Source organism: Euleptes europaea, chromosome 8 (genome assembly GCF_029931775.1).
Source record: "Euleptes europaea isolate rEulEur1 chromosome 8, rEulEur1.hap1, whole genome shotgun sequence".
NCBI classification, from domain to species: Eukaryota; Metazoa; Chordata; class Lepidosauria; order Squamata; family Sphaerodactylidae; genus Euleptes; species Euleptes europaea.
Genome location: NC_079319.1, coordinates 64225291 through 64239214, shown reverse-complemented (window position 1 = coordinate 64239214; position 13924 = coordinate 64225291). Strand labels below are relative to the sequence as shown.

Genomic DNA, 13924 nt, shown 5'->3' with positions numbered 1-13924 from the left:
TGCCTCTTCCTTATGCTACTGTTCTTCAAGTTCAGTGGCTGCCAGGCTGTCTATGTTACTGTTTGGAGTCTTTCCTGTCACTTCTCTCAGAGACTTTAATGTCCAACATGGGCACCATTCATTTCTTTAGAAAAGGGGACAATTTTTTTGGTATCTATATGAAACATGGTAGTATAGACGCCCTAGGGGAGTACTTCAATACCTCTGAGTGTTGTCCAATTTGTACAGAAAACCATGAAGGTACTGACCTGGGGGGGTCTTCCATTGAGACCAAATGGAAATAATAACAGAATAGAATTATGAAAATGAAACAGTCATGTAACAATAATGAAACAGAACCATACAAAACAACCAATAACAAAACAGTCCCTTTTGGAATTAATAATGAAATGATTTTAAAAGTCCCATGTACAAATCTAACATTTAACATTAATCCAATTATACGTCTCCATGTATTAATACATTCAAGTCTTGGTTCACACTGGTTTGCTGTTTATATTGTTCATCTGATAATTGCAGTCAATTGATCACCTGGCTCTTCCTTGTCTTGAATCATCATAGACAATGTCTATAATGATGATTCTTTTTTAAACATTACAAAAACATCTGAAATAAATCAAGTTGTATCTTGTACAAAAAATAAATAAATGCACCTTTAAAACATCATTTGTGTTCACAAAGAAACTCTGGATAGATCAATCCTCTAAATTAGTAGTCCACCAAAGCATTAAAAGTCCAACCCCCCCCAAAAAAAACTATGCTTGTGCAAGCAGAAGGTTGTACAAATTTGCCTCTCTAACCTTCTACTTCCACCAGAAGATCCTTGTCTACCCTGAAAACTCTCTTTTGGTGGATCAGAGAATGTCAAGTGCCACATAGCACTTGGGGTTGCAGTGATGAAGAGAAATCAGGCAAAACCTACCCACCCTCTGCAGCAACGGTTGTAATTTTCAGGGAGGCATATAAGGGCCAAACTTGGCATCATGGCATCCTCGTGGCCACCATGAGGATGCCGCCACCATTTAAAGGACAGTTTTAAAATGCCACCAGGGCCTCCTATTATATTAGGTGCTGGGGGAGAGTGCAGACAGAAGAGGGGAATTATCTCCGGAAGAGAGAAGACAGTTTTGTGTTTGGTTCTCCCTGGTAGCATGGCAGAGTGGATGAACTCTACCTCTAGGTGAGGACAGAGTTGTGAGACCTGCCTCCGCTTATGAGCAGACCTGGTATTGACAAGCTTTAAAGAGCATTTACCACATAACCTGTATATAAACAAATCTTCTTTGTTGTTTTATTAAACCTACTTCTTCCACAATCTCTGTAATCTCCAGGCAATAAAAAAACAACAACACCTTTCTTCACAGCAGCAACCCAAAGCCTTTACACTTGATATTCTAAGAACATCTCATAACTGAGGGGAAGGCTTATATCTCAGAACCAAGCAGGTCCTCCAGATTCATCAGAGAGGCAGTTTCCAGAAAGGACCTGTCACATGTACCTCTTCTAGTAAGACTATTAATCCACAGATGGATAACCACGTTCTTCAGACTGGGAACAGAATCCTCAGCAGCAAAGCTGATCAGCAGCTGGAACCCTCCAAGGCATAAAGTTCACAGTGGCCTGAGAGTGTCCAGCACTCTTCCCAGTCTAGAGAACCTGTGCTAAATGAGAGGATACTTCTGAAGCTTCAGTGACCTCTCTCATTGGGAGGGAAGCCTGAAGATGCACTACTAGGGCTGTGCAAAAACATTTCCCCCAGGTAAATTTTGGGTTCACGTCTATTGGACCCAATTTTTTGGGGGGGTGGGGGAGAACCTGAAATAAGCCAAATACCCATACTGGTAAATGGCTATTTCAGCTTTATTTCTGGGCTTTCCGAAAAAAATCGGGTCTACTATAGCAAAGCTTTTTAAACTGTGGATCGTAACCCAATATGGGGTTGCACAACTGAATGTGTGGGTCATGAAAAAATTGGCAACAGTAAAAGATTTATTTATGATTTATTATCAGTAAATGTTTGATTTGTATTCCTGTTTTATATACCTATATACCCGGGGTCGCGTAAAACTTTCTCAGGCGAAAAGGGGTTGTGAGTTGAAAAAGTATAAGAAGCCCTGCACTATAGTATATATGGATTTTTTAAAAAGGAGTTCTAGGGGGGAGACCAATGCAGAGCTGGGGCTTCCCTCCTCTTCCATCATCATAGCTGGTGCCTCCTTCTCAATGTCTCTGACAATGAGAGGACATACTGGAGGCCTAGGCAACAGCAGCAGCTCTTCAGCCTCACCGACTTCCCAGTTTTGTGGGCAAAGGTCAATTATTCACTCAAAAAATTGCTGCTCTCTTGAGGCGGAGCAAAAAAACTCCGAGCTTAAAAGGTTATTCATGGAATCAAATCTAATTCATAAAGCTCGATGTAGCTTGGATTACTCATGAGAAAAAGGCTGCAGCATTTGACAGCGGTTGTGTCTGCCCCTGACCTTTCAGCCCTCCTCCTGCCGACAAGCTCACTGTTGAGGCCCACCCCCACCTCCATCACAACTCCACCCATCGCAGCTCCATAGAGGGGAGGCATTCGAAGGAGAAGGGGAGGGAGAAGTCCTATCGGGCTCCAAACCGCTCGACTCCACTTTCATGCAACTGAATGCATGTGGAGTTCTGCCTTGGATTTGCCGCTCTCTGGATGCACATTTTCCCCATCCGAATTCTCAAAACTCAACAATAAGCCCCCAATGCAGAGTTTTGAGAATTTGGATGGGGAAAATGTGCATCTAGAGAGAGCGGCAAATTCAAGGCAAAACCTCCCCTGCGTAAACGGCCCTTGTCTCCCTTTCTGCTTTGACTCGGCACGGTTTCCCCCCTTCCCTTTCAGCTTTGGATTTGTTTTCCCGTTGACTTCTGTTTTCTGCTTCTGTCCACTTTCCTTGTTTCTCTTTTAGTCCCCCCCCCTTTTTGATGGTGTGTCCTGACTTGTTGCTTCCTCCCCCTTTGGAATAGTTCTTTTCACTTCTCCCCTCGTGATTTACGCTCGAGCACCTTTTTTTCTTCACCCCCCCTCTTTGTTTCCCCCATATTTTTTCTTTCTTCATTAGTGCAGCAGCCAAAGTGCCCAGGGTCATTTATGCATGGGAGGCCACACATCTCTTATAATCTTGCCGTAGAGATTTGGATTTGGTACGGCACTCAAGCGCGGATCTAGTGGCCACGCAAAGCACATGAAAAGGGGCTGGCTTCTGGTCAGAACAAAAAAAGAACCCTTGGCTAATAGCCGCCCCTGTGGGTGGGGAGACGTAGGAGAGGGAGGAGACATTTGCCGGGATGGGCGGAGAGAAGAAATCCGACTCCAGGGAGTTTTTCATGGGACCCTCTGGCAGAAAGGGCGGGGCAAAGGGAAAGATCGTAGTAACACAGGTTTGAGTTGCTGCTGGGATGCTGCAAATTTTATGGGCCAATTTGCAACAGCTGTGAAAAATCAAAAATAAGGTCCGGAGCAACAAAGCATGGAAACCGCAGCAAACAGCCATGAATAAATGACTAAAGTCTATTTTAAAATAAAACTTGGCAGTATTTGGGAGTCAGTTCAGCATATAGTGATAATCACATGGCCAGTGGAGCACAGCAACTAAAATTTATGCTACCACAATGAACAGGCAGTGACAAGGAGCCTGTGAAGATTATCCTTTGGGTGCAGGGCACCGATGCTCTAAAGATTTATGTTCATGAACCTTGGAATACATCATTTCAAAAAGGTAAGTAATGGCTCACAGCGAAGGATTTTTTTTATTCCTGGAAACCATATTTGTAATAATTCTTGCTTTTCCTCCTGAGTCAGCTGAATGTTAACTAACCCCGACAATTTCAAATAAATCATTAATGCCCGGATGTGAAATGTTTCAAGGGTAAGGAGGTATTTCTAGTTAATTATCCACCAGATGCAGTTATTTCAAATTGTCAGTCATAATAACTGAAGCCAGGGAAATATAGGGCTGGATCCAGAGTTGTCTTCCAATCATGGCATGGGACTTACTTTGACAGAAGGAGGGGGTGATTTTTGTCATTTTCTCTTTGTCACCCCCATGCCATAAGCAATGTTTTTCTGCCAGGAGAAGCATTTTGAGTGGTAGTGGGATGCAGCTAGAAGGGGGAGTTGGGAAAGGCTGGGTATGAAAGCAGAGGTCCTCTTGAAGTCTGTTGGATCCAACCCATAGGGTCAAATATTATCAGTCATTCCATTGGGTACACTGTTGGAGGTCAATCCAAGGCTTTTGAGATGGACTTTTCCATATGATGTTGGGTGGATGTTTTACAGTCCTCCCTGTCCTCATGATCTAAAGGTTAGTATCTTCTGGGCACAACATATTATAATCCGATGACACAATGCAGGAATGAGTAGGTCTCTAAAGTGGCTTGTGAAAGGTCAGAACAATCTGGGATAGTTACAGATATCAATTGTGCTTGGACTTTTGTAGTTCAGCCACACCTGTGTTCATAACAAATGGCCTTTAAAAGTATGGGTTGGATCCAGTCATCCAGCAGTAGGAGGCGTTTGGATTTTACTGAATCCCCCTTCTCCTGTTAGTCTTCCCAGACTCCAGAGGGTTGATTCCTGGGGTTGCAATAACTGCATAACTGTATGATTCAGAGGGTGCAGTGAGGAGGAGACAGAATCTCAGAAGTTATTGTTTCAGGGGTCAGAAGGAACTGCTTGGGGGATGGGAACATGGCAAAAATCTGAATTTGCCAGTGTCTTCCACAGATAAAATGCTGGATCCACCTTTAGAGTCCAGGTTATTGCTATAGATGATTCATGATGACAATGTAGCTATGCTATCTCTGGGTGGGATATCAGGACAGTCCTGGATTATTGTCATTATGGCCATTGATGCATGGCTGTTTCCTTGTGGTTACCCCACTGACTACTTTGGGGTTTTGTTTTGATTATGCATGCATTTTCCAACCATCAGAAGTCACCTAGCTTTCCTCACACCTTTCTATGCATTTTCCCCACATTTTCTGGATGCTGGCTAAATGCAAATCCAGAAAACGGTGAGCAAAGTGTGCAGAAACACATGGGGAGAGGGTGGAGACCTCCAAGGGTCAGAAAATGCAAGCATAATCAAAGCAAAGTAGTCAGCAGGATGACCTTGAGGAAACAGTCATGCATAAATGGCCTTTGTCTCTAGATAAAATCCCACGGTGGATCATTTTAGGGTAGGTAAAAGCCAGAAGATGCTGCCAAACATCATAATTTTAATCCTTTCTATAGCACTTTCAGAGCACAAAGGGCTTTATTTACATTATCTTGTTTGTAAGCCTAACGATAGCCCTGTAAATTATGTCAGTATTGTCTCTATACTCTATGGTGGTGGTTGAGGCTGAAAAAGTCTTGTAAAGAATGTTGCAAGATTTAAAGTAGAAATCGCCAGGATGACACCTCATTCTCTTCCTTACCGCACTTCATCAGCTCCTTCAAATACAAGGTTGTAGATATTATTATGGTTGTTAATGCATGGGTACTATCACTCACATTTGCCTCCGGTCTGTCTCGGTTGTTCCTTGGAGTTATGCATGAGATTTCCGTCCATTAGAGATGACCTTGATTCCAGCCCTCACAAATCCCAGGACTTCCCTTTCCTCTGTTAACCCAATTTTTCCATCTCCCCTGAACTCAGCCTGGGTGAAATCCCCAAGCATAAGGCAAAGTGAGGACACTTTTCTCTCACAGCCAATTACAAAGCAGTGTGTAAAGAGGCGAGGATTCAAATGCTTCCTGCTTCCTGGGAGCTCTTTCTGAGCAGAAGAAAGGCTTTTTAAAACAGAGGCTTGGATTTTTCCTCCCCCTTTCAAATTGCTCCGTTTTTTGTTTTTTTGTTCTTAAAATGCTTTTTTATGCAGCATTTGGGTTTGGGGGGGATTTTCTCTCACAGTAAGCTGCACAAAGTAAGCCAATTACAAAGCAACATTTAAAGGAGTGGGGACTTGATTCGAGCTTGGAGACTGCTGGTGCATAGATTCCCAACAGGAATGTGTGGGTCCAGCAAGCAACAAACCTCAGATAAAACTCTCATGTATAAATGATTTATATGAACCAGACTATAGAGGAGCAGACCTGCAGCAATTTCCATTTTGTAACTCTATGTAGGAGACTGACACTGAGCCAGCATTATCTCTTCAGAATCACAGGCTAGAGAAATTATTATACTGCAATTAAAACATTGTATTTCATGTAGCCTTTCTCACTCTCTCTTATACCTGGTTCGATCAGCATAACAGTATTACAGTTACTTGTGGTTTTTTTTAAGGATATTCATTTGGTTCTTCTTTTTTTGTCCACCACACAGAAAAGAGAAAAGCCAACATCTTGGACCAGCTTACCAACACCAGTGGAACTGTAATTGGGGTCACTTCTTGTATTGTGGTCCTCCTTATCATTATCTCAGTCATAGTCCAGATCAAACAGCCTCGTAAAAAATTTGTCCAGCGGAAAGCAGACTTTGATCAAACAGTCTTTCAGGAGGTGTTTGAGCCTCCCCACTACGAGTTATGCACTCTGAGAGGGTCGGGGGCTACAGCGGACCTTGCCGACGTTGCGGATGACTTTGAAAACTATCATAAACTGCGGAGATCATCTTCCAAATGCATTCATGACCACCACTGTGGATCACAGTTATCTAGCACTAAGGGCAGCCGTAGTAACCTCAGCACAAGAGATACGCCTATCTTGACAGACATTCAACCCCAGCCTGTAAAGCCCCTCATCCAGCCCATGAACAGGAGAAATATTCTTGTCATGAAGCATAGCTACTCACAAGATGCTGCAGATGCGTGCGAGATAGATGAAATAGAAGAGGTACCAACCACGAGTCACAGGCTTTCCAGACATGATAAAGCTGTCCAGCGGTCAGTATCAATAGATTTTTGATGAAGACTGTTGTATGAGGACTTGGTTCCATCCCAAGTATTCCCTCATGCCTTTTTTTTACCTAATTGCTCTCTCCATTTGGCATTCAGGCCACTATATTTTTCTCCTCTTCTTAGGGTCCCTTCACACAGCTTATGATAAACTTACACATAGCAAGTGGGTTCATGTGCAAGCACAATGTGGAAACAGCAAAGGAATTGAAACATTTTTGTTCAGAATTCACAGCTACATATTTTGGAAAACTTATTTATATTCCTGGATCACTGACTACCAGGTCTCACTCAGTTCCACAGCAGTTTTACAAGTGAATTCCTTCCCAAGAAGAGTTGCAAGTAAGGTCAAAACAAGTTGTGTGAACGGACAGTTTAATCTCTCTCTTTTCACTTATTTTTTTCCTTTCTATTCCTGTCCCTCCCCTTTAATTACTCATAAAAATCACTGTTATCTTTTTTAACTGTTTTAATCTCATCAAGATAGAAAAATACAAGAAAGGGCAGTTACATTCAACCATACCAGACATGTTTTTGCTAAAGGTTAATGGCATTTTCTTTGAAACACGTACCAGGATGCATGTGATTTCAATATAACAAAAAGTAATCCCGCATTTTGCCCTAAGCCCAAACCAAAGACATACTGTCTAGCCTGGAGATGAGCTGTTCAATGAAAGAAGATCCTTTCCTTTCTTGTAAAATGCTGTTTTCTATTTAGCAAATGACAATATTTTCAAACTATTGCAATATTGGTTTTGCAGCTCACCATAGCATCACTGCCTATCTTATTTATTGACTATTTAGAGCCTAATTTTTTTAAAAAAAGTTTGCTTTAGATAGCTATTGTTTTAGATTTGCTTATGAAAGAAAAAATATATAGCGGAGAGCAACCTTTCTAATCCAATGACCATTCAAAGTCTGGCATGATTTCAATTTTAAAGAAAAACACTGAGACTCTTTTACTGTACATTGCACCTTGAATGCTTGTAAGTAAGAACGATTAAACAGTTTCAAGTAAAGGCAAAAAAGCAGATAGAAACAAAAATGAAAACCAAATCATGTACAACTTATTTGGAAGCAGACAGAACCTTTTTACTGGATCTGTGTTTCATATGCATGCTTTCTTTCTCTATGTCTTTACTGTTCTGTTCACGTGCCCCACATGTTTCATTTTGTACATATAAGCCACCTGATAGCCCAGACCATCAAAGCAGTGTGTACACCTCAGGCTGCTCACTTGGAATGGGATCCGTTGGTGAGACACTTTGAGGGTTGATCACTTTTAACGAGAACTTTGCTGCTGTCTTCTTGCATGCCGATTTTAAGTGGTCTGGAACAAGTTGATCAGGTTCTTAAGGTATCTTACAAGTCAGAATGTGTATGCGTATATTTCTTTTTTTTCTATGCAAACATTATTATGTTGAATGAAATAGCCATAACATTCCAGGTTCTGCCTCATTGGGTCTCTAAGCAAACACGAAACAGAGTACAACACAACTAGGGTGTAACAGACACACGGAAGGTAAGTGGACAAATATCTAGCTCCCGATTCACCATCTCTTGCATTCCATTCATTTTCTTTGGAACTGTCTAGCTGTCCGTCATTTGCTTTGTGCGTACCTGTGGTGTGTTTGTCTGTCTGTGTGTTTTGCTTTATCGTGAAGCTAAATGGTGCTAGGTAGCTGGCGCTTTGCAGGATGAGTGAGCTCTGAGCCAACAAAGGCATTCAAATTATAGGCAGGGGCGCAAATAACCAAAGCAACGCATCAACCTCTTAAATCACTATCCTCAGTTGCTCTGTAACATCTCACTAAAGTTGATCTACCTTTTAAGCTTGAGTTTGAAAGAGATGCTTGGCATGACCCATTCACCTCTATGTATGGACATAATATATAAAGTTGCTTTAGTAGATGATAACTCTCAGCCTGATCCATTGCACAAGTACAGAGAACCTCTGCCAACCGACTTGTATCTTTTCCAACTCGGCCTTCCTTCAGAGAGCCTGAGGTGATGCAAGAGGGGTTACCTTAGCTTAGCTTCACTGTGAATGAGCTGGGTGGAAAATAACTTGTTCTACGTTAACAGTAAACTTGGAGACACTTACAGGCCAATGTTAACAGTCCCAGCCCAGCATTTTCGGCACTCTACAGTATTTCCAGTACTGTGACAGATTTCCATGAGGTGTAGGGTTGCCAGGTCCCTCTTTGCCACCGGCAGGAGTTTTTGGGGGTGGAGCCAGAGGAGGGCAGGGTTTGAGGAGGGGAGGGACTTCAGTGAATCAGAATCAGATAACCTTTATTGGCATAATATTGATGGTCACAAGGTCAGAGATAAACATAATACATATCTAGATTAATCTCCAGCCGCCACCTGGAGGTTGGCAACCCTAATGTGGTGGTGTTGCTGTGGTACTGCTAATATCTGATATTCCCCTCCTTGCATTAGGCAGAGCTAGAAATATGGCTCCCAGAACCTGGATATATGGAGCATGCAGAAAACAATGCACTCAATCTCTACTTAACCAAGAGTTTCTAACTAAATGTACAGTAAATGCCAGGAGATAAATTTTTATTCTCAGCTGGGGGTCACACATAATGCCTTCTCCCTGCTGTGTGAGCCGCACTGGTACCAGGTCTTTCTTTGCTACCAACAGCTGTGGATCAGGCTGTTTGTTTTATGCCACCTAAATGCTTAGTCAAATAAAGATGTAAGAACATCTGTTCTTTGACTCTATCGCAATTGAGCTTTGATGGTGTCAAGAACAGGGCTGGCTAACCATTTAGACTGTAAGAATTTAATCTCTGTGTTTTCATTTTGGTCACTGTAATTACTGTTTTGTTCTGAAAGGTTTGAGCAGCTATAATCTTATTTGGCTCTAATGGCTCTGCAGTCTGTTTCTGCACTGGTAAAATTTTCAAGGCAAAAAATATTTTTACTGTAATCCAAAGCTCCACATTCATCTGAGGCACACATGGACCTTTGCTAAAATATCTGTTAAGGGTTGGGCAAAGGTTCAGACATTCATTCCTATCGAGCACACTAAGCATACAGAAAGGAATGGAGAAGCTTCATGCATGTATTAGTGCCTCACTTTAAGAGTGCCGACCTAAGCAGAGTCACATCCTTCTAAGTTCACTAAAGTCAATGGACTTATAAGGGTATAACTCTGCTTAGAATTGCCCTGTAAGGGCACTTTCACACATGCCGAATAATGCACTTTCAATCCACTTTCAATGCACTTTAGCGATCATTTGCAAGTGGATTTTGCCATTTCACACAGTAAATTCCAGCTTCAAAGTGGATTGAAAGTGCATTATTTGGCATGTGTGAAAGTGCCCAAGTCACTGGGTTAGGGTTGGTGTGTATTTTCAAAACTATGCCTATATTGCTAATAAAGTTTCAAGGAAATAAATGCTTGAACACGATTGCTATTATCGAGTGAGGTATATGTATCAGCCTTTTTATTTTCTTTTGTGGGGAGGGGGTAAATTCAGCTGGCTAGTAACTTCAGAGAAGAAGCATTTGCACGCATTTGGCTTGGATGCTAACTGGTCCTTCTGTGCACAATGCTTTCCTCTGGTGCAAGGTGCTTTTTGGCTCCTTGCAAAATACTTGTCTAGCACAGATGGAAGCTCCTGACACAGGAGGAACACATTCTGCATGGAAAACCACCGACACCATGGAAAATGGTACAGTGTGAGTAAAATCAGAGCATAGGTTCACAACTATTGGCATGGTGAAACCAAATTCTTCAGCTTTTGATAGAATTTTCAGGTGTTTCTTTCTGGGTGGGTGAGGAGTGAATTTGCAATGCATGTCACTTCTTCTCGCACGTAACAGTTACAAATATTTCTTTCTTCACATTATATTTCCAAATCCACAGATGTGTTTTTAAAATACGTTGACTCAACTGGAATTAAGTGTTCCTTCACTTGAAAGATACTTTGACTGGAACCTTGAAGAATTAAATATGTTTAAGAATATCAGAGGCGTATCTTGTTCATCATCTTGTAGCAGGGAGCCTAGTTTGTCCCTATAGTCTGTTTGGACTATAGATTTGATACTTGGGACTTAAGAAAGGCCATGCTGGATCAGACCAAGGTCCATCAAGTCCAGCAGTGTGTTCACACAGTGGCCAACCAGGTGCCTCTAGGCAGCCCACAAACAAGACAACTGCAGCTGCACTGTGACACCGGTCTTCCAAAGCACCTAATATAATAGGCATGCTCCTCTGACCCTGGAGAAAATAGGTATACATCATGACTAGTGTCTATTTTTACTAGTAGCCATGGATACCCTCTCCTCCATGAACAAGTCCACTCTCCTCTTAAAGCCTTCCAAGTTGGCAGCCATCACCACATCCTGGGGCAGGGAGTTCCACAATTTAACTTTTATCATTCGCTCTGTGTGGTTGTGACACTGCACTGGACACCGGTCCTTTTATATGAATAGGATGCTAGGAAGTGTTGCCACTTCCCCAATTTTGTTCTCCTTTTCCATCCACCTTTACCATGTAAGGTACTGCCTTCAGCTCCCTCAAAGTCAACCCAATGCAGTATTCTTGATGTCCTTCTCTAGTAGTTCCACCATTGAGGTCACTAGTTGCCCTGATGCCAGACTGTTTGACTTGCAAAGGAGACCACAAGATCACTTGCACTGCAATCCTTGGACAATTAGATGTTTCTAATTTCCTTTGGAATAAATGGGGTATATATATAGGGGTTTATATAGCAGGTTTGGGGCAGCACAGTCCCAAACATATTTACTTGGAAAAATTGTGGGTTGGATCAAGCAAGATTTTTTTTTACTCACCCTTTTCTAACTCCCCTCATTATTACAGCCTGTTTCACATGGCCGTTGTTCATTATGATCCCATGATCCCCAGCACAACTTTTTGGGTGGTAAAAGGGAAACCAAACTTCCCCTTTTCACCAACAGAACAACTGAGAGAGCAAGCATGGTGTAGTGGTTAAGAGCGATGGAGCGGTGGACTCTGATCTGGAGAACTTTGATTCCCCACTCCTCCACATGAGCGGCGGAGGCTAATCTGATGAACTGGATTTGTTTTCCCCCTCCTACACATGAAGCCAGCTGGATGACCTTGGGCTAGTCACACTCTCTGCCTCACCTACCTTACAGGGTGTCTGTTTGTTAGCCGGTTTGATCCTTCCTTAAGTGGTACAGAAAGTCAGCATATAAAAACCAATACTTCTTCCTCTTCTTCTGATTGGATCTAACCCTATATATGTCCAGTAAGCCTACGGTTACTACATCCAGCTCTGGTTTGGGAAATACCTGGAGATTTTTGGGGTGGATCCTGAGGAGGGTGTGGTTTGGGGAGGGATTTCAATGGGGTATAATGTCGTAGAGTCCACCTTCCAAAGCAGCCATTTTCTCCAGGTGAACTGATCTCTGTCACCTGGAGATCAGGTGTAATAGTGGGAGATCTCCAGCCACCTCCTGGAGGCTGGCAACCCTCAGTAAGCCTCAGACCCTATCCCTCCCCACCAGCATCTACAATGGTATATATGGGCACCATGATTCCCATGCAAATGCATCTTCCCACACAGTCACTACACTCTTTTTGCAGTAGGTAGCTTGATTAGATGGTATGTAGATACATAGGCATTGTGTCATGCAAAACAATTTGTGCCTGGTAAAAGGGGAGCATCTGAGCTACAATGCATGCCAGCACCATTGTGAACCAACTTAAGTACTGCAGATTTCTGTGGGACATACTTAGATCAATTTGTGTGGGGGCACAGAGTTTGATGTCTGAATTCAAGTCATACACAATAATGTCCTTGTAATCTGTTTTATCGTATGTGCCATGCAAGAAGATTATTTACATTGAACTTGTTTTCATTATGTAGACTGCTTGAGAATAGTGCGCTCCTGGGTGATTGTGAATATTCTACAGTGAATTGTGAAAATGTCGGCCTTGGAACTGCAAGCTAAAGGTGTTCTGGACTCTGACCAACTTTTCCAATTTCATGAAAAAAGGCATCAATCAGTAATGAGTAAAATCGGTGGATGGCAATAAGACTCTCACTACTATCATTGCTATCATTTATTATTATCATCAGTATTTTTCTTTCTTTCTTTATATTTATTATTTGTCTTGTTTTGTTACAATGGAAAGATTACCCAGTTTCAGGAATTAAATGATTAAATCAGGTATTTAACCATTCATAATTTGGGTAGAGATTTTTTGTTGGATATAAATCAAATCATAGCATTGAATTTGACACTCAGAAACAGGTCTGCATGTGTGTTGCTGAATATTTGAGTTGGCAAAAAAAAAAAAACACCCTTTGATGAGATACATTGTAAAAAGCATGCATTCATAACTTCTGCTGTTCCTCTTCATTTCTTTGTGTCATATGCTTGCTAACTGTAACTTTTTTATATAAAGAAACATAAAACAATGTATAATAATTTCTTACACTGAGTTTTGCAGTCCTCTTATTTGACAACCGCAAATACCTTCACCAAAGGATTCAAAATGGGAATACATATTCTGGTTCTCACCAACAAACCGTGCATGGAATGGCTTTTCTTAAAAAGGTGAGATTCTACAGATCAGCTGTTCAGCAAGGCAAGAGAAAGTACAGAGGGAGTGGGAAAATTTAGCCTTCTGCTCTCTCTCTAGAGAGAGCCAGCATGGTGAAGTGGTTAAAAGCAGTGGTTTGGAGCGGTGGACTCTGATCTGGAGAACTGGGTTTGATTCCCCACTCCTCCACATGAGCAGTGGAGGCTAATCTGGTTAATTGGGTTGGTTTCCCCGCTCCTACACATGAAGCCAGCTGGGTGACCTTGGGCTAGTCGCAAACTCTCAGCCCCACCTACCTCACAGGGTGTCTGTTGTGGGGAGGAGAAGGGTAGGTGATTCTTTCTTAAGTGGTGGAGAAAGTCAGCATATAAAAACCAACTCCTCCTCTTCTTCTTCTCCTTCTTCTCCTCCTCTCCCCAACAGCTGATCAGTGAGATTTTTTTTTTAACCAAAAGACTT

General features: G+C 42.1%; 1 protein-coding gene across 4 annotated transcripts in view; it reads left to right on the top strand.

Moving 5' to 3' along the window:
• Positions 1-13357, top strand: part of NETO1 (neuropilin and tolloid like 1) — a 148368-nt gene extending 135011 nt beyond the window's left edge. For 2 of the 4 annotated variants that reach the window (XM_056854218.1, XM_056854217.1), the window contains 3 exons: positions 6342-6900; positions 8360-8434; positions 12786-13357. In XM_056854218.1, the coding sequence (XP_056710196.1) occupies positions 6342-6900; positions 8360-8420 (620 nt within the window). In that variant the 3' untranslated portion in view covers positions 8421-8434; positions 12786-13357. Of the gene's footprint in view, positions 1-6341; positions 6901-8345; positions 8435-12785 lie in introns of those variants that run through there. The other 2 variants (XR_008933481.1, XM_056854219.1) reach the window with 2 other exon arrangements.
• The last annotated feature ends 567 nt before the right edge of the window (positions 13358-13924 follow it).